This window comes from Manihot esculenta, chromosome 14 (assembly GCF_001659605.2).
Source record: "Manihot esculenta cultivar AM560-2 chromosome 14, M.esculenta_v8, whole genome shotgun sequence".
NCBI classification, from domain to species: domain Eukaryota; kingdom Viridiplantae; phylum Streptophyta; class Magnoliopsida; order Malpighiales; family Euphorbiaceae; genus Manihot; species Manihot esculenta.
The window spans coordinates 7,702,303-7,727,390 of record NC_035174.2 but is presented as its reverse complement, the minus strand read 5'-3'; the positions used below and the strand labels follow the sequence as shown (position 1 = coordinate 7,727,390).

General features: G+C 34.8%; 1 protein-coding gene across 3 annotated transcripts; it reads left to right on the top strand.

The window, feature by feature from the left end:
• The first annotated feature begins 342 nt into the window (after positions 1-342).
• Positions 343-24,011, top strand: LOC110599831 (protein PHYLLO, chloroplastic). Of its 3 annotated transcripts, XM_021736411.2 has the most exons (28): positions 343-686; positions 772-972; positions 2,032-2,246; positions 6,419-6,536; positions 6,706-6,822; positions 8,425-8,526; positions 9,435-9,494; positions 9,652-9,720; positions 10,816-10,920; positions 10,986-11,180; positions 11,630-11,728; positions 11,916-12,485; positions 13,736-13,960; positions 14,611-14,910; positions 15,463-15,530; positions 15,795-15,953; positions 16,429-16,554; positions 16,658-16,789; positions 16,888-17,005; positions 17,751-17,906; positions 18,065-18,304; positions 18,461-18,628; positions 18,943-19,086; positions 20,831-21,292; positions 21,772-22,071; positions 22,153-22,310; positions 22,410-22,517; positions 23,552-24,011. In XM_021736411.2, exons 1-28 carry the CDS (start codon positions 522-524, stop codon positions 23,838-23,840), a joined length of 5,169 nt encoding a protein of 1,722 aa, XP_021592103.1. In that variant the 5' UTR covers positions 343-521; the 3' UTR covers positions 23,841-24,011. The 3 variants fall into 3 exon arrangements, with proteins under 3 accessions (XP_021592103.1, XP_021592105.1, XP_043806137.1); XM_021736413.2 differs by lacking the exons at positions 343-686; positions 772-972 and having other exon boundaries at positions 2,110-2,246; positions 6,408-6,536; XM_043950202.1 differs by lacking the exons at positions 343-686; positions 772-972; positions 2,032-2,246; ... (1 more) ...; positions 6,706-6,822; positions 8,425-8,526 and having other exon boundaries at positions 8,617-9,511.
• Positions 24,012-25,088: the final 1,077 nt, after the last annotated feature.

The following is a 25,088-nucleotide window of genomic DNA, read 5'->3' as shown; positions in this document are numbered from 1 at the left end:
GAGCTAGTGAGCTTAAAGAAAGCTACAAGCGCAGTGTGCGTTAATGGCGAATGATTTTCCTGGAAGCTGCCTTCGTTTATATATGGCTTGGTGATTCTCGTCTCGTAGAACCACTGGCCTTTCACTACCTGATTTGGAGAATTCAAACTTCCGAGCAGTAATCAGAATCCTGAAACGCCAAAACTACCCTTGACAGAACATCGAATGGTTTGGTTACAGTGCTGTGAGAGAGACGTAAATTTTGATATAAAGATGGGTATTCTGGGGAAGCTTGGTGTTCGAATTAGAAAACCTTGTCGTTAGCGTGTGCGTATTACACACCAGAGCGTTTCACTGTACCAGTGTGCCCTTGTCAACTATCTGACCTGACGTGGCCAATCCCAATCATTGACGCCTGCTTATCTTTTTGTCTCGAGACTTGAAAAATCACTCTCCCCCTCTCGCTACCAGCTCGTTTCTAAGGCTCTCCCGCTCACTTCCAAGCCTTCCTCTCTATCAATACTCTTATCAATAAATCGCAGATGAAGCCTCACATATTACTCGCAACCAATCTCTGGATTCTACCGTCTCTAAATCTTCATTCTCGTATCAGAAGGTCTCCACCAACTCTCGCATTCCCCAACCGGAACACTGCCATTCACTTCAATCTTCTTCGCCGCCCTGCAATTCTAAGCCCTAATTTCAAGGTCTGTTTGCTATTAAATTTTCTTCTGCATTTCATTTATGAGTGTGCTCGCGTGATTTTAATGCGCATTGCTGTCGATTGGTTAGGTTGTGGAAGCGGTGAGATTTGATGGCCCGATAATCACTATTGAGGGTTTGGAGGACTGTGAGTTGGTGATAGAGACCTGCATTACGCGTACTTTGTCTCCGGTTGTGACGCTGGAGCGCGGTCTTCAGAGCATTCGAGAGGCTGTGGAAGAATTGAAGTTGAATCATCCTCCTTCTAGCAGTGGAATTTTGAGATTCCAGGTAATTAGGAATTTCCAAATGCCAAATACATACTTACACCTTAACTTTACTAAAAAAAAAACCTTGTAGCGCTTGGAACTTTGAAATCTTAACACACCCGAACTATTCAAATTTGTTATTTAGATGACCTGTAATTTTAGGACAAGGTAGCATGGAATATAACACGCTGACATGTATCTGCAAAACTCAAATTGTTAGCTTAATACAATATTGGACAAGAATGCTATAAAATATTCATGCTTTCTGTTGATTTGGGATTGTGAGATCATCTTAATTCAACTTTTAGGAAATTTTTAAAGTTTAGGGAGCCACTAGGCTTATCTAATAAAATTTAGGATGTGAATATGTGTTCTGCTAATTTCCAAATTATATATTATTCCTTTGAAACCATATCTGTTGTAAATATGTGTTCTGCTAATTTCCAAATTTTATATTGTTCCTTTGAAACCATATCTGTTGATTAAAGTGAAAACATAGCATTTGAGATTATATTAGTCAAAACCTGTGTGTTAACTTTTCTCTGCCTATTTCCTTTAAGATTACTGTTCACTTAATTCCTAGCCAGTTTAGGATCTCTGTTTTGGGCAACCTATAAATATGTGATGTTTAGAAATAATTTTGGTTCGTTAATAGTCGGTCATTTTCTCTCAAATTTGATTTCAAAGTTCTCAAGAAGTCGCAGCAAAATTCTGCAGAAGTTGCAGGAACTTTTCCAGGTTATAGTCTAGTGCTAAACTTTCTTTTTTCCTCGCTTCAGTCATTGTTTGAGAACAATGCACCTGATAAAGTAGAGTTGGATTTTATTCTTCTCTGTGTCTGCATGATATCATGATTGAGTGACATTGTTGATGCCTTTTACATGTATATGAGAATCAACTTGTTAGCATTTGCCTTCACATTTCTGCAGTAAGTCATGCATGAAAGGTTCCACTGCAAAATGAATATCAGGGGAAATAATGGAGATTGACAGATGTTCAATGTTGTCAAAATTTATTTTTGAATTTTATGGGAAAAACAGATCATTTGATTAGTTTTTGCAATTCGACTATGCATTTACAGGTTGCTGTGCCTCCTGGTCCAAAAGCTTTGAATTGGTTCTGCTGTCAACTAGAATCATCTAGAGTGTTTCCTCAATTTTTTGTTTCTAAGGAGGCTGAAAATCCATCATGTAAATCTCTCTATCTGAACAGAACACGTGGAGTTTTTGGAATTGGAGCTGCAATTTACTTTATTCAGTCCTCTCATACAGTGGGGGAGCATAAATCAATAAGGAGGTTCATTTTGTTCTTTTGCTTTAGTGACTTTCTTTTTTTCAACAATCTATGACATGGTTCTTGATATGCCAATTGAGATTGTACATTGTGATAATGTGTGGGTATGTAGCTTGCTACTACTATATGAACAGAGTTGAACTCAGAATGGATTTCTAAGAATAGAACATCATATTCATGGATAACTTTGTTTGCGTCTATCTAGGATAGCTGCATCTAACATCATTCCTGGTAGTACTATAAATGAGTCAGCTTGATAAAAGCTTAGTTCGAGCTTAGTTTGTTTCTAAATGTGCCAAGTCCGAGCCTAATTTTTTAGTTTATTTAATCAATGAATAAGTTGGAGTTCATGAATGCTCAGTTTGTTAAGGTTTCTGAGCTAGATCGTTCATAGGCTCGCAAATTGGTTTGTTGAACAAGCTCACAAGTTGGCTTATTTATAGGTTCTCTTTAGGATCTTTTGTAGGGTTGCGAGCATGCTTGTTAAATTGGCTACGAGTAGGTCAGATACAGTTAATGAAAGCATGCTCTTATATAGGTTCAACAAATTAATTGAGTTTCATATTTTGTTTGTTTGTTTGATATTGAAAAACAAAATCAGAATTCAATTTTATCCTATAATTAGTAATAATTAAAATCAATTCTTATCAAATTTCATAAATTTGAAATGAATTTCATTATACTAAATTAATGGTATTTTTTGACTAAAATATCCATATTAAACAATTTTTCTTAATCATCTGCCTAGTACTTGTTTCACTTTCTTATTAATTTCCCATACCTGAGGGCTTGGTGTGCCTGGAGTACAGAGGCGTGACTTGCTTCGCCTTTGCAACATGGCCTGCCTAGAGGCCTTTCAGGGCCTTCTATATGTTGCTCGCTTTGCACCTTTCACAACGTTGGGCGCTGGGTAAGGCTAGGTGATAACCCAGTGCATTGCTTGGATGATGCGTGCCTAGGTTGCAGCAAGTGAGTGCCTAACAGGTCCGAGGTGTGAGGCGACGTAGGCTATGCCTTCGTGAAATAATTTTTTTCTTAAACAACAAAAGAAGAAGAATAAGTTGAACCCTAGCCTTCTCTTTTGCAAGCCAGCAGCTGGAGTTCTTTCCACAACCTTAAAGTTATTGATAGGCGTTTGTCGAAGCCGTCAAAAATAAACCTATTAAACAATCAACAATAAACTTGTAGATAGTGGCAATAGGGTCGAACCACAGGGAATTGACACCAATGATTTTCCTAATAATGACTAGGTCAAGTAAATAACAAGTAATTAAAAGAGGGGGTTTTGAGTTGATGGATTAACACTAAATAGCAAAAGAAAGCAATAATTTAAAGATGAGTAAATCAATAAGAGAAAAGCTTCTAGTTGAAGTATGGATCTTATTTCAGATTGTTTAGAATTGATCATTGATTCTTTAACACTCCTATTTATTCCAATAAATTAGTTTAGGATGTGGAAGACGCTTCTCACAATCCAAATTCCTCCTTAGTTTTAGTTTGATTAGGAAACGTTCGCTAATCAAATCACTAGTTAACAAGTTGCCAAGGAACGTCCTTGGGGCCTTTGGCATCGAACAACTCTTAACTGCATTAAGACTTAGAGAAACCTAATTCTAACCTTGCCAACCGCGTGGTCAAGTTTAGATTATGCAACTTGATTAAATGTGTGTTTAAATAATCTAAGCAATTACGGACCTAAACCATTCAAACAATTTGTTACTCAAGCAATTTAAAAGCAATGGGCCCTTATTGATTCTAAAAGCAAAGTAATAATTATGGAAAGCTCAAATTGCATAAATATTGAAAATAAATAGAAGTTTAACAATGGAGATTTAAATCTCCCAATTCATCACAAAATCTGAAATTCACCAATTTCAACTAGAAAAGAATGGATTTAGCCACTCATGGTGGACTAAATACACAAAAAGATGAAAAGAAAAGAAAAGGGAAGAGCTGCAGAGTTTCTGGCGAGAGGAAGAGGAGGCTCAATAGCTCCTCAGAAGATGCCTTTGCTGGTTTGGAGGCTCTCCTTTTATAGCTGAAGAATTCTATCTATCTAGGGTTTTGAAATCCCTTTTTGATTTGGTGTTTGACTCCTCTTTTGATGTTGAATTTAATTGCAATTGGAATTCCTTGGATGAGAAGCTCTTTCGTGACTCTTGGTTTTATGTTGGTAGTGATTGGGTTGGATTTGGACATCTGAAAATTCGGATTTCTGTTTTCTGCCCAATTTCCCGCTCTGCTGTCAGTTTCTGCTGTCAAAGTGATTTGCCCGGTGATTTGACCAGTTTCTTCAAGTGATTGGGCAAATCACTGACCCAATCACTTTTCTGTGAGTCAGTCCAGTTTTCTGCTCTCTGTCTTCTGCGAGTGATTTGGCCAGTGTCTTCGAGTGTCTTAGGCAAATCACTACCCATATCACTTCTGCCTGTTGCCTCCAGGTTTCTGCTGTCAAAGTGATTTGCCCGGTGATTTGAGTGTTTTGGGCAAATCACTGACCCAATCACTTTTCTGTCAATTTTCTGCACTTTTTCTCCAATTTTCCAATTTCTTCCTTTTCTGTAAAAACAAGATAAAAACCATAAATTAAACTAAAAAATGCGTAAATAAGCAATAAAAAGGATAATAAAAATGCGGCTAATTTATGCTTGATCAGTTATATATCTCATCTTTTTTCTCTATTTCTCTCCTCCTCCTCCTCCTCTTTCTCTCTCTCTCTCCTCTCCTGTCTTTGTTCTACTCTCTTTCTCCTAAAATGATTGGTGCAGCAGCCGGCAGTTCACCCATCTTTTTATTATATTTTTGTTATTATTTTTTTATATTCTCTCTTTATTCTGTTCTCTCCTCTCTCCTCTCTTCATTCTTCCCTCTCTAATGCTATTAGCTGCAAATTTTTTTTCTTCTTATTTTTTTGTTAGTTTTGATTATTTCTAATTGTTTGTTTCTTTTTTTTGTTGATTGCTTTTTTTGTTAGATGGGCATTGTTTAGTTGCTTGTTAATTTTTATTGGCTATGATGACACATCAAAAAGGCCCTCACCTCGCGTTGCCTCTTGCATAGTTATTAAAGGCTTAAGGCGTACTAAGGTGCAAAAGTGGTTCTTGGCCTAGGCGCATCCACGCCTGAATGGAGCAAGGCGTAACACATAAAATTTAGTAAAAATGCAATTTTAGGTAATCAATAGGCATTGGACCTAAATAACATGTTAATATATATATATATATATATATATATATATATATTCCTTTAGGCATATATGACATTTGATCAAGAAATATATTACTCAAAAAGCATGTTAATGTCTTTGTTGAAAGAAAAAAAGAAGAAGCAACATTACAATACTATCATAAATTACTCATATAGATTTGTCAATGGTATTGAAAAAGGATAATTCTGATAAACCAAAAATTTAGTACAAAAAGCAGTTAAAATAAGAAAGAGAATATTGAAAACAATGTACAAGAAAGTTTCGTATAGGTTCCTAATTAGTTAGCTTAATCCTAATAAGTAATTGTCTATACAAGTGTACCTAATCTCTTGATGAAATGCACTAAATTTTCTCTTATTCTGCTAATATTTATTAAGTTCGTTTCTATGTGCATTTTCATAGTTCACTTTTCTGTTGATGATTTTGTTGGTTTCATATTCTTTGAGGAAAGTGAAATGGAGGAAACAGAAGTTAGGGTGAGAAGGAGCTTATCAAGCCCAAATGAGCTAATAAAAGAGCTCAAATATATGGGTTTATTGAGCTTAAAACAAGTGTGTAAACTGGTTTATAATATAAATAGGCCTGCTCATTTTTATTATAAATGAGCCGAGTTTGAGTCTTCATATTAAAGGTTGAATCGAGCTTGATTCTAAACTATTCAAAGCTCAGCTTGTTTTCATTGTTTCATTCCCTGAGTAAGTTGAGTTGATGTCATTAGATTTTTGTTCATAGATACAAGAGGAATAGACACTGGGCCATTATGACTGTGGGATAAAATGGTGATAGAATCCTTCTAATCATGTGTATTCTTTGGGCTTTTCAAGAATGTTTTCAGGCATTTCTTTTTTGAATCAAGAAGGAAATGGACAACACCTATGATTGATGTTAATGTAGTAAAATTTTGTAGTTCAACATTTTCTTTGATTTGATGTAGTGGCTAAGTAATGCCCATGTAGTTTGTCTGCAGGTATGTCTCAAGTGATTCTGTGAACATGGCAACTTATGGTTTCGTGGATGCTAAGTTTGATACTTTCTCATCTTCAATTAAGCATGAGGCTGGTTCGTTTTATCTTGTAATTCCTGAGGTGCTTACATTCTTTTGTATCTCTTCAAGGCAACTTTTAGTGTTTGTCTTCCTATGGATTATGGTTTTATGATCACCAATAATTGGTGTGTAAATATCTTTAAGTTCAGTTGATTACACCACCCTACATGTTAAATGCTCGTGGTAAATCTAGTTTGAATTTTTAACAGATTGAATTAGATGAACATGAGGACTTCTCCATTTTATCAGCGACCCTAGCATGGGATGCTGCCTTGTTTTGCACATTTAAACAAGCAATTCAATCTTTTGAGTCATCTATTTATGAGGTAATATGATGTCCTCTTTTTTGCAATATTGTACTGTGTGGTTTTTCTTTTGGTTATTAACTTTGTAAGCATCAATAGTTCAATATGATATTGATGAAAGAGCTTGTATGATACCAAGATAACATTGTCCACTTCATTGGCTCTAAATTATTTATTCAAAATTGATGTCTGTGCTTATTTTTCAGAACCTTTAAATTAAAAGTGCTAGATGTGAACTATATAATGCTTGATGTTCTTTCATATTATATGAGTTGTAGCAAGTATTATTGCAATTAGTTTAGATTCTTAGTCTTTTTTCTTTGTTTAACATGTTGACGCAATACGAGGAGACTTAATTTAGCAAATTATTTAATTTAATTGTTCATTGTGAGGAATAAGACTACTTCATCTACTATAAATACCAATATCATCTAGGTATTTATTAGAAAAGACTTTTTCTATGATTGACAATTAATTTTGGAATTAATAGAAGTTTTGAATTTGTTTTTGATCTCTTTATGAGCATTTGTTTCTCTTGTTCTATTGGTTTTGCCTCAAATTTGTATAAGAGCCCAAAAATCGTACCTGCATTTTTTTTCTTCAAAATTTTCTTAATTTACCATTAAACAAACAAAACCTCTGTTGCTACAAAGCCTGCAACCTTCGCCTCATTAAAACACAACATCACTGGCATCCATAGGTGACCTCCAGCTGACTTCAATGGTGCAAATCTGACTACCTACGCTTGCCTAGAAGCCAAGATTCATTTGGATAAAATCTCTGCCCATATTGGGACCTGCTAGAACATGCAATTGATTCCAGTGCCTGGACCTTCCCAGATCTTTGCCCTTGTTTTTGTTGTCGAAATTCCACTCTGAGGACCCTAAGTATTGACCAGGTCAAGCCAAAACCATTATTACCTGGAATGCAGTATATAAGGGGTTGCGGTATGGGGAAAGGAGCATTATGCAGTCTTCCAACTCAATTTAGCAATTACGATATCTTTTCATTGTAAAACTGGGCTTTTTATATTTCTATTATTTAGGAAATTAAATTAGGAAGTAATATTGTTTTAATACTCATTAGTAATTATTAGTGCTTTCTTATTTTAGGATTCCTAATTCTATGAGGAATAGGAGTAGTTGGTATATTATAAATACCTATGTCCTCTGGCTATTGTATTAGAAAAATACCTTCTCTATGTTTGTGAATTAAATTGAGAATTAATAAAAGTTGAGAATTGGTTTCTCTTGGGATTTTTTTTCTCAGCATCTTTTTGGAATTTGTTTCTCTTATTCTATTGGTTCTACAGCACATGTGATTTTGTGAGTATTGCTTGAGATATGCCATCCTTGATTGAGTGCTAGCATTGTTTAGCCATGCTGTCTGAAGTGCTTCTCTGCAAAATTTGTTAAATATCATAATATAACATGATTTGATTGTTAAAATATTTTATTTGTTTATTATTCTGGTGATTTCTCGTTGCATGGCACCCTTTTTTTTTTTTCTAGCATCCCATTCAGATGTAATATAATTTGAATAAGCCTTTCTTTTTCCACTGTGCCTTCACTCTCTCTGAACTTTATTCTGTACCCTTCTTTTTGTCATTAAATTTTCATTCAGGTGGGTTATCATTTTTGCCCAACTGGAGAAAAATGCGGTTTTAATAACATAAGGTCCGCTCTCAATAGGGTCAATCCGGTGGAGGATAAAACTTTCAGAATGGTACGTATTGTACACTATTTTCAAGGTATACAAGTAGTTCAATGTCTAAATTTTTTATTCCAGTACTCAGTAGTGTGCAAATTTATTACAATTTTAATTTTAAGTGTTCTATCATTTGTTCTTTTTTTTTTTTTTTAAAAAAAAAAAATTCGAAGATGCCCTGCACATCTGGTAAATTAAGTTGAGGTTGGGCTGCTTTCTTCTTCTTCTTCTTCTTCTTCTTCTACTACTACTACTACTACTTTTTTTTTTTTCAAAAAGAAGTTGAGGATGTTGCACAATTGAGATCTTGCAAGGTGTGGAGTTATTTGCTTTGCTCATCAATGCCTAAGTTTGATGGAGGAAATAAAGGAACCTTTTGAAAGTTATCAAACGCAAATCCTACTTCTCAATTGAACTTGAAGACCAATATCCAGTCTTATCAGTAATCAAGAGGCTTGATTTCATTAGACTGCCACAATTAAGCTCCCAAGTGGGCTTCGGAAGGGTGGCTAGAGGGGATTCTGTTCTAACCTTCCATAATTGGCTTCATGCAGTCATGTAGTTGCTGTTGAATAGGTTCATTTATCTCTCCGAACTTGCTCTCTCTTGTGCCCATACTGTGTAAAAGTTTGCACTCATTTGTGTTGGTTCTGCCTAACTTGTTCCTAGTTATCTTGCTTTTTTCCTGGTGCCTACACATAATCAACATGTTTGGGCTCTGTTTTCTTCTAATATTGGATAATCAGTGTAACTGATTCTTTAATAGGTAACCACTCCTTGGTCTTCAGTTTGAAGAACTTACGTGTAACTGTAAGGGTGGAGAGGAGGGGGAATAGAGACTGCTAGGTTACTTTACCTGAAAATTTCAATGATTAAGAAACATATGCTTGTTCTTTGTTTAGTCCTTACGCAATTTGTTCTTCTAGGTTTCTTCTAATGCTGTGTTGTTGGACAGAAGAGATTATCAGAATAACCTCCTGGAACTGGTATCTCCTTTTCCCTGGTAATTGTTCATCCTTTTCTTGTTCTCAATCTTCTTTACTATTGTTGTGCCTGATTTTGTGCAAGCTAAGGCACTCACTACACTTCTGCACTCTTAATAAAACTTTCTGAATGTTTAAATTTGCCAAACTTACTTTGCAGAGAGGGACCGCATTTTTCTGTCAATTTTATTTCAGGATTTCACCAATTATTGGCATTTCCCATAACATGGTATGTTTCAGTTTTGCTAATTTTGTAAAAATATGTTCTTAAATTATCCATTTGTTCAACATCAGTTTTAAGTGGATATTTAAGATGGTGTTTGAGAAGGCTGAAATGAATATGCTATCTGGCAAATCGTGAATCTGGCTTGTCTTTGTGTAGGGTGTTAATAGGGCCTATTTTTTTTTTCACATGGGTGAATAAAATATAGTTTATAGAATTACAAACAATAACTTTTATATTATTTTTACTAACATGCTCTCCACTCATATTGCTCCATTACTAAATTATTCTTGAAACTAATAAGTTTTTTCCAATTTATACTAAATAGGGTTATATTAGAACGCTAACCAATAAATTTATCCAAAAAAGAAAATTGCCTATCACTACTCTATATCAGATTCATGATGTTGGAGCTTCAGATCTGATTGCTTCGGGGAAGAAAAAAGATTCTGAGTTTCACACTTAAATTCTTGAGGCACCAGGATCACACATTCACACTTAGGATTGAATTGACCCGCACAATACAAGAGCTAACAATTTTTGGAACTTTATTTGACCTAAAAACTGATGACAAGTGATATAAGCAGGGTATTTATAGGCTCTCGCTCAAACTAATTCTAAATTTACAAATATTGGACTCCTAGAACTAGCTATAAAGAATTTAGATTCATATAATCAGCAGGGACCAAATAAGGGCAGAAAAAAAAGAATGCCTAAAAACATCTAGCAAATCTATTCTAGCAAAGCTCAAAATTACAAAATTACCCTTTAATCTTGGAGCAATAAAGTACTGGACCAGCATCATACTTACAACACTGAAATCCTTGTAGAGCTCTGAAGTCTGAAGAGACTAGAAATATCTAAGAATGTTCCAAATAAGCCCTATAATCTAGATTATAATTCTTATTTTTTTAAGTTTAAACTTGATTTTTCTTGATTTCTTCTCGTCTGCTTCACAAAAGACAACTTAATTCTGTCTCTGTGAAACATTTGGGGACCATCTTAATGCATGAGATGACCTGGATATTGAAATAGTTTGAAAACATTAGGAAGGCAAAAAGTTAGATGATGATTATCCAAGTGCTCTCTTTTGACCATCAGTTGGATCATGCCAGTGAAGCATGTTGCTCCTTGCTAGATTGTGCAAACATCAATGAAGTTTGGGCATCACTAATAGTGGAAGAATGTTCACGTCTTGGGTTAACGGTAAGACTCTAATTGGTCTTCTACTTTTCAAAATTTCCAAGAGTCTGATTAATTCCTTGTTCTAGTACTTCTGCATTGCTCCAGGATCAAGATCATCCCCTCTTGCCATTGCTGCTTCCACTCATCCCTTAACAACATGTATTGCTTGCTTTGATGAGCGCTCGTTGGCATTTCATGCTGTTGGTTATGCAAGAGGTTCTCATAGACCAGCAGTTGTTATAACATCTTCAGGAACTGCAGTGTCAAATCTCCTTCCTGCTGTAAGTTCTGCACAATATGTACGGTACTGAGGATTTCATTTATCAGTGTTGAAAAGGCATTCTGCAAACTAATGGCTTTTTAGGATTATTTATGTTTTTCACATTCACGCCTAAAGGATATATGCATTGTGTTTAATCTTCTAGGCTAGTTCTGTCTAACAAGTTTATGGTTGTGGCATATAACTTAAGCTACCAAAGGCTATTGACGGAGAATTTCTCTCTCTCTCTTCCCCCATCTTTATTTGTGCATGTACTTGCATATTCCCTCTTATGATTTAAAAAAATGAATTTTGTATGCACGAGCAACTTTTTTCTCATTGTTGTAATTTTATTTTCGTTTTCAGGTTATTTGATTGTTATTTTTGGTATGCAGACACCTGGAATGTTTTATGAACTTTTTAGATGATGTATGAAATTATTTTTAGGTACTGATTTTTGTCAATCCACAGGTTGTGGAAGCCAGTCAAGATTTTGTGCCACTTCTCTTACTAACTGCCGATCGTCCTCCTGAGCTTCAAAATGCTGGGGCAAATCAATCTATCAATCAGGTATGGAACAATGAAATTCATGCAAAAAGGATATTTTATGCTTGCAACTGATTATGCTCATCATTTTTCCCTCTCATTTTATGTATTTGTAGGAATGCTTTATGTTATATGTGCATGTTGCTGTGTGCGTTGCAATAACATTTTTGTTGGAGCACTTACTAAGCATATTGATCTACTTTGATGTTAGGTGAACCATTTTGGTTCTTTTGTAAGGTTCTTCTTCAGTCTTCCAGCACCTACTGATAATATTCCTGCACGGATGGTGCTTACGACACTTGACTCTGCTGTGCATTGGTCAACGTCTTCACCATATGGCCCTGTTCATATTAACTGTCCTTTTAGAGAGCCATTGGATAATTCTCCAAGCAAGTGGATGTTAAGTTGTTTGAAGGGCTTAGATAAATGGATGTCTAGTGCGGAGCCCTTCACTAAATATATTCAAATGCAAAATTCCCTTGCATGCTATGAAAATACTGTTATCTCAATGAAACAAGTTATTGAAATAATTCAGCAGGCTAAAAGAGGGCTTCTCCTTGTTGGTGCAATTCATACTGAAGATGAGATATGGGCAGCTCTTCTCTTGGCTAAACACCTTAATTGGCCGGTTGTAGCTGACATCTTGTCAGGTTTACGATTAAGAAGGCTTTCATCTTATTTTCCCAAAGATGAAGAGAATGTTTTATTTATTGATCATCTAGACCATGCTCTGCTCTCAGATTTTGTCAAGGGTTGGGTGCGGTTTGAAGTAGTTATTCAGGTATAACTTATTTATATTTGTGTTTCTCTCAGTTATTGCCTAAGGTGTTCATGTGATTTGCTTATGTAGATGTCTTGCATATCTTAAGTTGTTCAACAAGATGATGGCAGGCTATATTTCAGCTCTAAGTTACATGACATCTGAACTCTTTTCCGAGTTCCTGAGTTGCATTCCAGGAGACTAGAATGCAGCCTAAGTCCCAATTCTAATGGTTCCCATTAATAAGGAGTTCATTATAAGTTCTATGAGTAAAATTTGAACTAGCCATTATGGAGGATAATCTAAAATATGTCGTTATCAGATATGAGAAAAAGGCATAGGTGAAAAAGGCATAGTGGAAAGGATAGGTAGTGATGCTTTTTTAGAACATGAATATGATGCTTTGATAAGTAGCCTATTAAGGAAATCATATGAGAACTTCCTTGAAAGATGCTAGAGATAGGACATTCTAATGAAAGCTGGATCAACATGTAAATTTTTTAGCATTGCATCTTTAGCTTTGGTAAAACTGTTGATGTCTAGAAAAAATATCAGATGGTAAACCATAAGTTGCACTTTAATGCCTGGTTGTACAGCAATTATATGGAAGTAGTCGTTGCTGGCTTCTTTTGAATTAATAATTCAATGATGGATCAATTATATAATTATATATTATCATAATTGTTATTAATTATAAATATTATTAATTATAAAATTGTAAATTTTATTATGCATTAAGAAAACTTTGATTAACCTACTTGGATGATAGTTAAAAGTTTGAAGTGGTTGACAATTTTCTTAAGTAACTTTGAGGTTTTGTTGGCATAGAACTTTGGAACTTTCAATAAAGTGGTTAAACATAAATTATTTTCCTATTTGAAAAACACTTTGGTAGATTAATGACTGAAGAAACGTTTATGCAGAGAAATGTTAAATTCAGCAAAAGGGTTTTATAAACATTTATAGACTATTCCTAGTATAATGTGAGGAAGAAACACAAGTAGCCAGAAACACCTTTTGGACTTAGCATGAATAAATAAAAATATCTGAAAAATCCATGGTTGCTGTGTCTTTGCTTTGTCTTATGCCACCAGACCTTGACCAGAAATGAGAAATATGTTCTGACAGCAAGTTGAAGCAAACAGCAAGTTATCACTATTATGGTATACGGTTCTTGTAATTAAGATATTTAACCTGTTTAGATTGCAGTATCTACATTTTATTATAATGTGTTGCATTCTTTTTACTATCTTGTTATGAATTATGAGCAGATTGGAAGTCGAATAACAAGCAAACGCATTTCTCAGATGCTGGAAGATTGTTGCCCATGTTCATATATCTTAGTTGACAATCATCCATGCCGTCATGATCCATCACATTTTGTATCTCACAGGGTGCAGTGCTCCATTCTTCAGTTCGTCGACAGTTTAAACAAAGTTCAATTTCCATGTAGGAGCAGTATATGGTGTGATTATCTGGGAGCTTTAGACAAGATGGTATTTGAGCCCTATGACACACTTCTATTGTCTTAGTTGTTTAGCATAGTAACTTAAATCCCTTCTCCACTATGATGAATATAATGACAGTGCCCTTGTATTTTAGCTCTTTAGATGTAGATATGGCTTCATCTTAGATCAATCGATAATTGATGCCCTTAATTTCCGTATAGTATGCTGTAATCACACTTTTCCAGCTTGCTGTATAATATTTTGTTGTTTTCTCAAATGTTAGCAATCATTTGGTTCATTTTTTTGTTATCTGGAGAATGTATTAGATTTTTTTGCGTGGTTTCTGCTTGATTTTAATGTACCAAATTAATATAGGCTTGATTTTAATGTCCTTGTTCTTCCCTTTTCTTCCCCCTAGAGAGACAACTCTATGGTTTCATGCTCATTTTTGCAGTCTACTGGTGCATTGCTAGAAAATAGAGGATTTAGAGTTTGATGCTTCTCTAATATTGTTTACCTTGTATATCAATCAAATTACAGTGTTTTTTCTTTCATAAGAGATAGCTTTTGGTTCCAGCTGTTTAGGTGCTGTTAACGTTGTTTCCTTGAAAATTATTCATATTTATTTTTGCAGCAGATATACTGAATATCTATCCCTCTGGTTGTACCCTTCTAAGTTTTCTTGCCATATCCTGTAGGTTGCACGGGACATATCTTTTCAAATTCATGTAGAGAACTCTTTGACTGAGCCACATGTTGCACATGTAATTTCAGGAGCACTTTCAGCTGGCTCTGCTCTTTTTATTGGCAACAGCATGGTGATACGTGACGCAGACATGTATGGATATAGTTATGACCACCATATTCATCGCATTGCAGATATATTGAACTCAGAACATCATGGTCTTGGGATTCAGGTGGTTGGAAACAGGGGAGCTAGTGGCATTGATGGCTTACTTAGCACAGCAATTGGTTTTGCAGTTGGATGCAACAAGAGAGTAAGAATCTGGGATTTGTTTGGATTTCTACACTAGTTTCATATCCCTCTCACTCAAGAATTAAGAGAATGATGTGTTTATTTTATCAATTATTCTACTTTAATCTTTTATGGGGATAAATGTGATTATTATTAATATTGTTGTTGTTGTTGTTGTTGTTGTTGTTATTATTAACAAGACAACCTCAATAAATTTATTATATACAAGATTAGGGATTAACAATCATGGTTAGTAAAATCTTGAAATTCTGCAAAACCAGTCAATAAAACTGATTTTCATTTTCTTGGAAATAATTTCCTTTTGATTAGGAACAAAATTTCTGTGCTAGCCATATTTTAGGTGTGCTATTCATACTTTAGGTTTTCTAGAAACCTGATGAATGGCAGGGGTTTGAATAGTTATCCTTATGTTTCTTTTCTATGAATTTTATAAATTTAAGTTTGTTCATCTTTTCCTGTACTCTATAATCCTGTATGGTGCATCAGTTGACTTGATATATCTATGTAATTACAAATTTCTAGCTACATGATTCTTCTTTGTTATTATGTTTAGATACTTTGTGTGATTGGAGATGTTTCCTTCCTTCATGATTCGAATGGCTTGTCGATTCTCAATCCAAGGTAGATAATCTTGTTTATATTAAATTGGTCCCTAATTGTGCAACCTTTTTTTTTTCTGAAATTTCTTAATATTCAATAATTGATGTTCAAGTGACAAAATTACAGGTGATGGCATGCCTTAGATAAACAGCTAAATGTTTTCTGTTCCTTATACGATCTTATATGCTATTTGACCCACCACTTTATCTTTACTGCCTAATACCAGAACACGGTTCATATAGATTTTTATACTTCAATATTTATGAAGTTTCACTTTGTCTGAAGGATGTCAAGAAAGCCAATGACAATAATTGTGATAAACAATCATGGTGGAGCAATCTTCAGCCTCCTTCCTATTGCAGATGGTACTGATCAAAGGACACTGAATCAGTACTTCTACACTTCCCATAACATTTCAATTCAAAAGTTATGTATGGCGCACAGGTAAAAACCTCATCCTTTAGCTGGCTATATTTGAAATATGTTAATTGAGAGTGATGGATGGCAGCCATATGATTTACATTTTATGTGAGATGAAAATCACTGCCTTCTTTAACAAATAAAAAATAAAAAAAAATATTGCTGCCTTAACCCCTTAAATTTTATATGATTTTGTGACTGCAAAAAAAAAGTGTCCCAAGACTTTGGCTTATAAAGTAATGGTCATTATAAAAAGTCAAGTAAAAATCTGTTATATTCGAAAGTTTTTAATGATGTATTTGCTGAAAGTTATTCTATAATATGCCTATGAGATTTGATGGTTTTACTGTAGTGAATCAACTTTGTATATGGTTTCTATACAAATCCACCTTGAGCACACTAGAGAGAGTGAATATGAGTCTCACTAGCTTTATCTTTTTTGCTGCCACAAACATGTTTTCTTTTTTACTTCAATACAAGCTGATTAAATGGAGTGCAGTGTGCAACATTCACATGTGAAGACAAAAATGGAACTTCAAGATGCTTTAGTAGCATCTCAGCATCAGAAAACAGATTGTGTAATTGAAGTGGAGAGCAGCATTAGTGACAATGCAATCTTCCACAGGTTGTCTGGATTTGCCTTTCAATTATATATATGTGAGTGTGCCTTTCAAAGTTCCCAGTCTATCACAAATGTGGTCTGCTGACAAATTATGGCTCTTACGCAGTACTTTAAGAAAATCTGGATGCCAAGCAGCAGATCGGGCTCTAAGCATTCTTTCAAGGCTTTCTGTTCCATATTCAGTTTCAGATAGGTTCTTTCTTTGCAAGATCCTCAAAATGGAATACTCGCTCTACAGGTTGGATTGTGGTTATGCAAAGAAATTAAATTTAAATGACCTCAACCTAACTAATTATGGGGTATTTAGTTCTCACCTTCATGCATCTCTTGCAACAGAATTGAACTTTCTGCTCCTCCTACTTCATCTTCAGTAGACCATGATTGTAATAAGTTCCATAAGGAAGGCTACATTTTATCACTGTCTCTTGAAGATGGAAGTGTCGGATATGGTGAGGTTGGTTTTACTTAAGTTTTTTAATTCTTGCCAGTTATTTTCCTGTTATTTTCTTAGCCTGCATTAACTGGACAGATGATATTGTAACACTACACTTAAGAGTCTAGGAAGTATTCCTGTTGCCCAATTGTGCTTCATCATCCCAGTTTTTAATAATTACTAAATTGAATGGTGGAATTTCATTCTGAATTTTTAATTATGTTGGGTTTGGATTTTCACATGCATACTCTCTTGTATGAGATCTTTTCATTTACTAGGAATCTATTAACAAATAGATTTGAATTGTTAGCAGTGTAGGACTTGTCTCTATTCCACAGTTGGAGGTAATGGAATACACATGGATTAAGTGCAATCAGTTCAGCATTAATTTATTGTTTCAGTTGCTATCCCCTGATGATATGAAGAATAAAATAACTGCAATTTTTGGAACGCTATGTTATTTTTCTTGGAAGTATTTACTGATTTTGGTGGTTAAAGAGGTAAAGAGTTTGTCTGTGCAAAAGGCCTCCTGCATAGGTCTCTGGTGCGGAAAAAAGTGAACCAAAAAGGTATTTATTCCTATCTAAAAAAGTGGGAATGGCATAAAGTACATTTAGATGAGAGTAAATTTATCTAGATACCTTGAATGTTCAAAAATAAATAAATGCTGCTTAAATCCCCTATTGATGTACTTCTTTGATGTTTATCAACTACCTACTTCCCAGTTTTGAGGGTTAATTTGTGCTGCATCACTGTTCTTGAACAGGTTGCACCTCTTGAAATCCACAAAGAAAATTTGCTGGATGTAGAAGAGCAACTCCAATTTCTCCTTCATGTGATTAAAGGAACCAAGATTAGTTTATCCCTTCCTCTGATGAGTGGCTCATTTTCTTCTTGGATATGGAACAACCTAGGAATCCCAGTAAGTTTGTGCATCGCATTTCTCTATAACATTTTTCATAGGCTTGATGAGTCGAGTGTGAAAAATTCCAGAAGGAAAAGTTATTAATTATTTATATTTCTTGTCTTTTTGTATGAGTAAAATTTAATCCATCAGTGTTATCCATTAATACTACACAGGAAAATTCAATCTTTCCTAGTGTCAGATGTGGTTTAGAAATGGCCATCCTCAATGCTATTGCAGAAAGGCAAGGCTGCAGTTTACTAAACATAATCCAACCCTGGAGAGAAACAGAAAAGATTTGTGAAAAGTCAAATGTTAAGATATGTGGCCTAATTGATTCTACTGGGACTCCAGCTGAGGTTGCTGTTATTGCTTCTGCTCTTGTTGAAGAGGGATTTTCTGCATTAAAGCTGAAAGTAAGGCTGATGAGGAATAAAAATTGCAATACTCTCCATGGTTCTTTTAATTTACTCTACCATTATATTGTCATTTGTGAAGCAACTCATTTTAGAATATAAGTTCCCACTAGGCTATGGAGGTAAGTTGGATTTCTGTAAATTCTTCTGTTACAGGTTGCACGTCGGATAGATCCCATTCAAGATGCTGCAGCTATACAAGAAGTAAGAAAAAAGGTTGGCAGGCAGATCGAACTTCGTGTGGATGCCAATAGAAACTGGTCCTACGAAGAAGCTATCAGATTTGGCTCTCTGGTGAAAGATTGTGACCTCCAGTACATTGAGGTATAATTTGCAGGAAAATTGGCAATGTACAATTATATTGCTTGTTGGTTTTCGGGGTTTAATTGTAGATTTAGTAAATTCAATTGCATACAAATTCTTTTAAGCAGCCAAAAGGGACAGAAAAGACATTTATTAAGAAATCCGTGTAAGCTGTCTATATAAAGTTTTGATTGTCACCATTTAGTATTCAGTTTTTGCCATTTGGATCTTATATGAATTAGGTAGTTATGCATATTAGTGAGCTATTGATGCAAGCATTTTTTGTTGGGTGTTTCATTTTTTCCTGACAGTCCTACAATGCTCCTATACTTCAGGAACCTGTTCAGGATGAAAATGATATTATAAAGTACTGTGAAGAAAGTGGCTTACCTGTGGCACTTGATGAAACTATTGACAAAATTTGTGAAAACCCACTTGATATGCTCATGAAGTATGCTCACCCTGGAATAGTTGCTGTGGTAAGTGATACTGAATAATCACTTGGTTCTTTTGTGTTTTCTTGTGGTGGCAGTGCCAGTGGAGGCATTAGCAGCACAAGTTTGCATTTTTATCAAAGTTTATTGTCTGCATTGGCATATTTGTGGCACAAGTATAGATGTTCCCCCCAAACAGCTTTTCCATTGTGGTCTCCAGATGATAATTTTGTGTAGTCAAGAACTTGAACAACGAATAGTTAAATAATTAATCTCTTGTCACCGGAACAACTGCTGAAGTTAAGAAGTTGGGCATCTTATATGTTCTATTGATGCTGATATAAATGCTAACCTGCGTTTGCAGCTAATCTGTCTGTATAAATTAGTAGAAACTTAGATACTTTTTTTTTTTTCATGGTAATGTTTTAAATTATTTTTTTATGGATCCCACTTCATGTGTGTTACTTATTCATTGGTGATCAACGCATTAGATGTTCTTATATCTAATTGCCTCTTTTTAACCTAATCTGTGCGGTTTTGGCAAACCAATTCCACATTAGTGCTTAGATTACCATTGAATGAGCATGTCAGGTAATTAAAATGTAAGATTGTACTTAATATGGCAGCATAATGCAATAAACCTTTTGATTGTTGAATGAGAATACGTTTATCTCATAAAATCATTTTTGAACAATGAAAAAATTGCTAGATTGCATACCTTTTAAAGGACAAAAGATAAGATTTGAAGTCAGTTTTTTAAGTTTACCATACAGAATTATAAAGTCTAAATTTGAATACTTTTGACATATTTTATTTCAAAAGTATAGAGTTGATCATAAATTTGTGTTTTTTTTTAATATAATTTCAGTTGGGTCTATTTAGTAAATACCCCTCAATATTTTTGTGACACCTATATTTATTTTTTTCCTCTCAATTTTTAGTGGGGTCAGCAGACACCACTCAAATGCATGTTTGTCCACTTGGTATTATTCAAGTCAATTTGTTAATGGTTGAATAGCTAACTTCTAAATATCAGCTGCTAGCTTCTTGTGAGTGTTGCTGGTTCTTAGACTGTTTTATGCTCATTTCATCTCTCAATTAGATCCTCATCATTACTTATCCACTGCCATCACCATCATCATATCAGTCCATCCAATGGCGGAGCTGCTCGGGGCTAGAGGGGCCATGACCCCTTCCCCCCCAAAAAAAAAGCCTCTCCACCCCTTTAAATTTTTTAGTTCAAATTTTTAAAATTACATTTATTAATATTTTTAATGTATAAAAATCTATTTTAGTAATTATAAATTTATAAGTATAAATCAATATAAATATTTTATAGTAACCATTATCAAATTAATTAAATTTTTACTTGATAAAAAAAAAAATTAATTGAATTGGTAACATGGTGAATTTGTATTATTTTCAAGTGTAGTTTAGCATAAAAGTACTTTGTGTAAAATACTTTTAAGTGTTTATAAATATAAATAACATATTTTTTAAATTTTGAGTGAATCAAAATAATTATTATATTATTTATAATTTTGTTTGGCCCTCCAAATATTATCATCTAGCTCCGCCACTGAGTGCATCACCATCTCCCTTTCCATACAGGCTAGAATCATCAGTACAGCTTACATATAATATAAAAGAAATCACTAAAAATTTGTCAGCTGCAGAAAAAGGCCATAATCATCTGGGAGATGTTTTTCCCCTATAGAACAATATATGATCACAGGAAGTACCTTTCCTTTTTGATGCTCATTTGGATTTATTTTGTCGGTCTTGTTAGGTAATCAAACCAAGTGTTGTCGGTGGGTTTGAAAGAGCAGCATTAATTGCACAGTGGGCCCATCGGCAGGGAAAGATGGCTGTTGTCAGTGCTGCATTTGAAAGTGGTCTAAGTTTGTTAACATATATTCAGTTCTCATATTACCTAGAGCTGCAGAATGCAGATATTTGCGGAGTTATGAACTATAAATTGAGGCCATCTATAGCCCATGGTCTCGGAACTTATCAATGGCTTAAACAAGACGTAACAACTAAACCTCTGGAGATCCGTCGTCATCCACATAGCGGCTTCATGGGGGCATCTGTTGCTGATAACATTCAACTCTTGCAGATGTTTCAAATCAATCACAATGTTATTTACAGAACTTCTACAGGGGATCAAGTTCACAGATACAATTTAGCTGTGAGTTCAATGGATTTCACTTGCTCCATCAAAGTGCATGAGGTTGGAGAAAAAAACAATGTAAGTACAGGAAGTCAAGCATTTGTTTCTCATTTAGTTTTTCTTTTCTGTTTCTGCTCATATAGTATCCTTCTGTTGGATCTTACATAAAATAAGGAGTCCCATGGATGGTATTTCTGATTGATGATTTTGTTTATACTTGAATCACTTTTCTTCCTGATTTGAAAGATGCACCAATAGCATGAATAGCTGTAAATTGTCAATACAGGATTAGAATTTTTAGTTTGATTATTTTGTTTTCAGTTTTCTGTAAGCACACTGTGAATTTAATCCATATACCCTTTGTTGGGTGTTATATTCAATCTCACAAAAACCTCTTTATTATGTGCGGTGGATAATTTTTCAGTTGAAAACTTATTTGCTATTGGTTTTACTTAACAAGGGCAGTGTTCTAATTACTAGGCCATGGTATACGGATTAATATAACACCTCCAGTGTGTACTCTATTCAATTGCTCACTTCATAATTTTTCCATGTAGGATAATGTTGTTATATTTCTTCATGGTTTTCTTGGAACTGGTGAAGACTGGATCTCTATCATGAAGGCCATCTCAGGATCCGCAAGATGCATTTCAATTGATCTTCCTGGCCATGGGGGATCAAAGATTCAAAATTGTGGTTGTGAAGAAGCCAAAGAGGAAGCAACTTTGTCAGTTGAAATGGTTGCACATATATTATATAAGTTGATTCCAGACATAACTCCTAAAAAGGTTGCCATTGTTGGATATTCAATGGGGGCAAGGATAGCTTTGCGGATGGCACTGAGACATTCTGATAAGGTAGAATGTTTGCATGGCATTTTATTCGAGTTTGAGCATTTATGTTTATTTGGTTAACTGAAGTAAGCTCTAATTGTGCAGGTCAGTGGAGCTGTTATAATATCTGGTAGCCCCGGATTGAAAGATGGACAGGAAAGAAAAATTCGTCAGGCTAGAGATTTTTCTAGGTCTCGCACACTCATGGATTATGGGCTGCAACTCTTTCTTGATTCCTGGTACGCTGGGGAGCTTTGGAACAGGTATTTTTGCAGTTTTCCTTCTCTGAGTTGTTACTTTCTGAGCTTTCCTTGTGCTTAATAGCCACTAGCTGGTTGCATTGATTATCACCTGGATAACAGCTTGAGAAGCCATTCCCGTTTCAAGGAAATAGTTGCCAGCCGCATGTTGCATGATGATGTTTACAGCCTTGCAAAGGTTCTGTCTGACCTCAGTGTTGGTAGGCAAATGTAAGTTGGGCTTGAATTAGTTTTCCTTTTCATGCAAGGTTTGAGGTTCTTGGTGAACGTAATTAATTTGATATTCTTTTGTTGCATGATGAAACAACGAAAGACTGTAATCAAGCTAAGATCACGTAAATAACTGGCCTTAGCACCTACAGGACTCTATAAATGCAACCCTTCATTGCAAGGCAATTTCCAGAAACCATTTATGTCAAAGAACTACCCTGTATATCCTTGCTTAAAGAAATTCATATCAATGGGGAATCATAATTTCAGCAGCCCAAATGCCCCAAACCCAATTACTAGACATCATTTAGGCCAGCCGTTTTTCGTCAAGTTGTCTGGATCCAATTTTTCAGAGCCTTAAATTTATTGAATTCTAATTCGAAGGGTATGGTGCATTTTTCTTTTAGTATTTCAACTACATCTTGTGGAGTGTTACATCAATCAAAATTTCATGTCCATTTACTGTTGACTTTCCTCATCTTAAACCACACCTCCATCTCCTTTGTTGTCGTTAATCAATCATTTTCTGAGGGTTTGCAAGCAAACTATTCTATGTTGCTATCGGTAAATATTTCAGCTCATTGTTATGGGACATAGGTTTCGTATTTATACCATGTTATTGGAGAGGCCGAGAGGGACTTGGCATGAAGTACGCACGTAGTAAAATTCTTTGAATCAGTAAGGTGGAACGTATTATTGTTGGGTAGAAAGTAATTTTGGAATTACAAGTGATAAAATCAGGGGAAAATTTTTTTTTCATGATTGAGGCCTTGATGCTTAAGCTACCCGTTTACTTCCCCTGTACTCTGGAACAAGCTTGTGCCCTGTGAACATTGGAGGATAGCTGTTGGAAGATTGTGAGTGAACTTAATTTGGCATGACCACTAGTTTGTCTGTAACTTGGATGTCAGACACTGAAACAGACATTTTCTAAAGGACACTATTTATTGGTTGCATTTCTGGATTTTCAGTTGTCTATTTTGAGTTGATTTCAGTTGTTACTATTATTTAAATCTTACATACATGGATGACAGGCCACTGTGGGAAGAATTGAAGCAATGCAATATACCCCTTTTACTCATGGTTGGGGAGAAAGACAAGAAGTTCCAGGCAATTGCCGAAAAGATGTACTCTGAAATTTGTCAATTTGAAAAGGGCAAAGAAGATGACATGGGAATTAATGTTCCTGAGATAGTTAAGATTCCCAACTGTGGGCATGCTGTGCATTTGGAGAATCCTCTTCCTGTTATCGGTGAATTGAGACGATTCCTGACCAAGCTGAGAAAGTTTTCCACTCTGGAGCACACTGAAAACATGCACTAATCCACTACTGGTAAAAGATGATGGCTGTAATGCAATTCATGTCCCTTCATGTTTTAAGCCCTTCTGAGGTCTTATCGTATTGAATGAATCATCTACTAATTCACTACTGGCAAAAATTGAATGAATTATGTATGGATTGTAATATTTTACTAATTAACTTCTTAACTCCAACTCAATGATATAGTAGTAAAGTTAAACAAGTTAAAATTATAAAATTATAAAATTTTCAGATCAAAATTTCAAAATTATATAACTCTTTTATTTTTCCCAAATCTATTAATTAGTTCAATTAAATTATAAATAATTATATATAATCAAATCATATTTCCAAACAAATCAAATTTGCAAATGATTAAATTTTATTAAATCACGTAAACTACTAACCGAACTAAGATTAATATAATAGCTTCAGTATAAATTTTTAGTTGTAAATTATAATCAAATTAGAGATGACTTCATTCCTGTTTGGACCTTGAAACATAAACATATCCAATTCACTTGTTTTTAAATGGTGTATGCTTGCTCTCTTTATGCTGTTCAATATTGTTGGAACTCGGACAATAGAATCGACATAGCTTGGGTTATATTATATCGTCTTAAAGAGGAAATTTAATTAGAAGCAGCCTGCAAATCAATCAAGATAACGTATCCAGTATCGATTTCGAAATTTTTTTATTATTATTATTTCTTCTCATTGGTTAAATATGTAATACAATCTTTTTCCAGCAGGTTTAACAACCACAAAAGCATACATGCGCAACGCAGTTTACATATTTGCAATGTGGAGGGCAAAACCCGATGCAGTCGCTATCTTGTTGACAACCTTTTCCATCTTTGGAGCCTTCTTGTGTTGGCTTGCAAGTGCAGTAGCCCTCATTTAAACAATGAGGAGTACTGAGCCCTTCTGGACACTCAAATGATGTGCAATCAGCATCAGAGCGACACCCATTTGCTTCCATTACCCCTGACGCCCTGGACAATGACATGCCTGCAACTGTAAATTAATACCCATCATAAGATAAATCAATTTATGCTTCATTAATATGAGCATGGATACTAAGAAAAAAGTTGAAATAATAATGCAAAATAACCATGGATAGAGAGAAAGAAGAAGAGGAGAGACTAACAAGAACCAATCAGCAGAAATGAAAGAAGGAAAGCCAACTTGAATGAAGACATGTTGATGTGTATATCTTTGTGATCCAAGTTGCTGAATTTTGTATATGTTGATGAAGTTGTTCATGAGCT

Coding starts and splice junctions, on each gene's coding strand:
- LOC110599831 (XM_021736411.2), top strand. CDS start 522: ATGAAGCCTCACATATTACTCGCAACCAATCTCTGGATTCTACCGTCT. Junction 18,305..18,460: donor TTTCTGCATTAAAGCTGAAA/GTAAGGCTGATG, acceptor CTTCTGTTACAG/GTTGCACGTCGGATAGATCC. Junction 22,311..22,409: donor GCTGGGGAGCTTTGGAACAG/GTATTTTTGCAG, acceptor CCTGGATAACAG/CTTGAGAAGCCATTCCCGTT.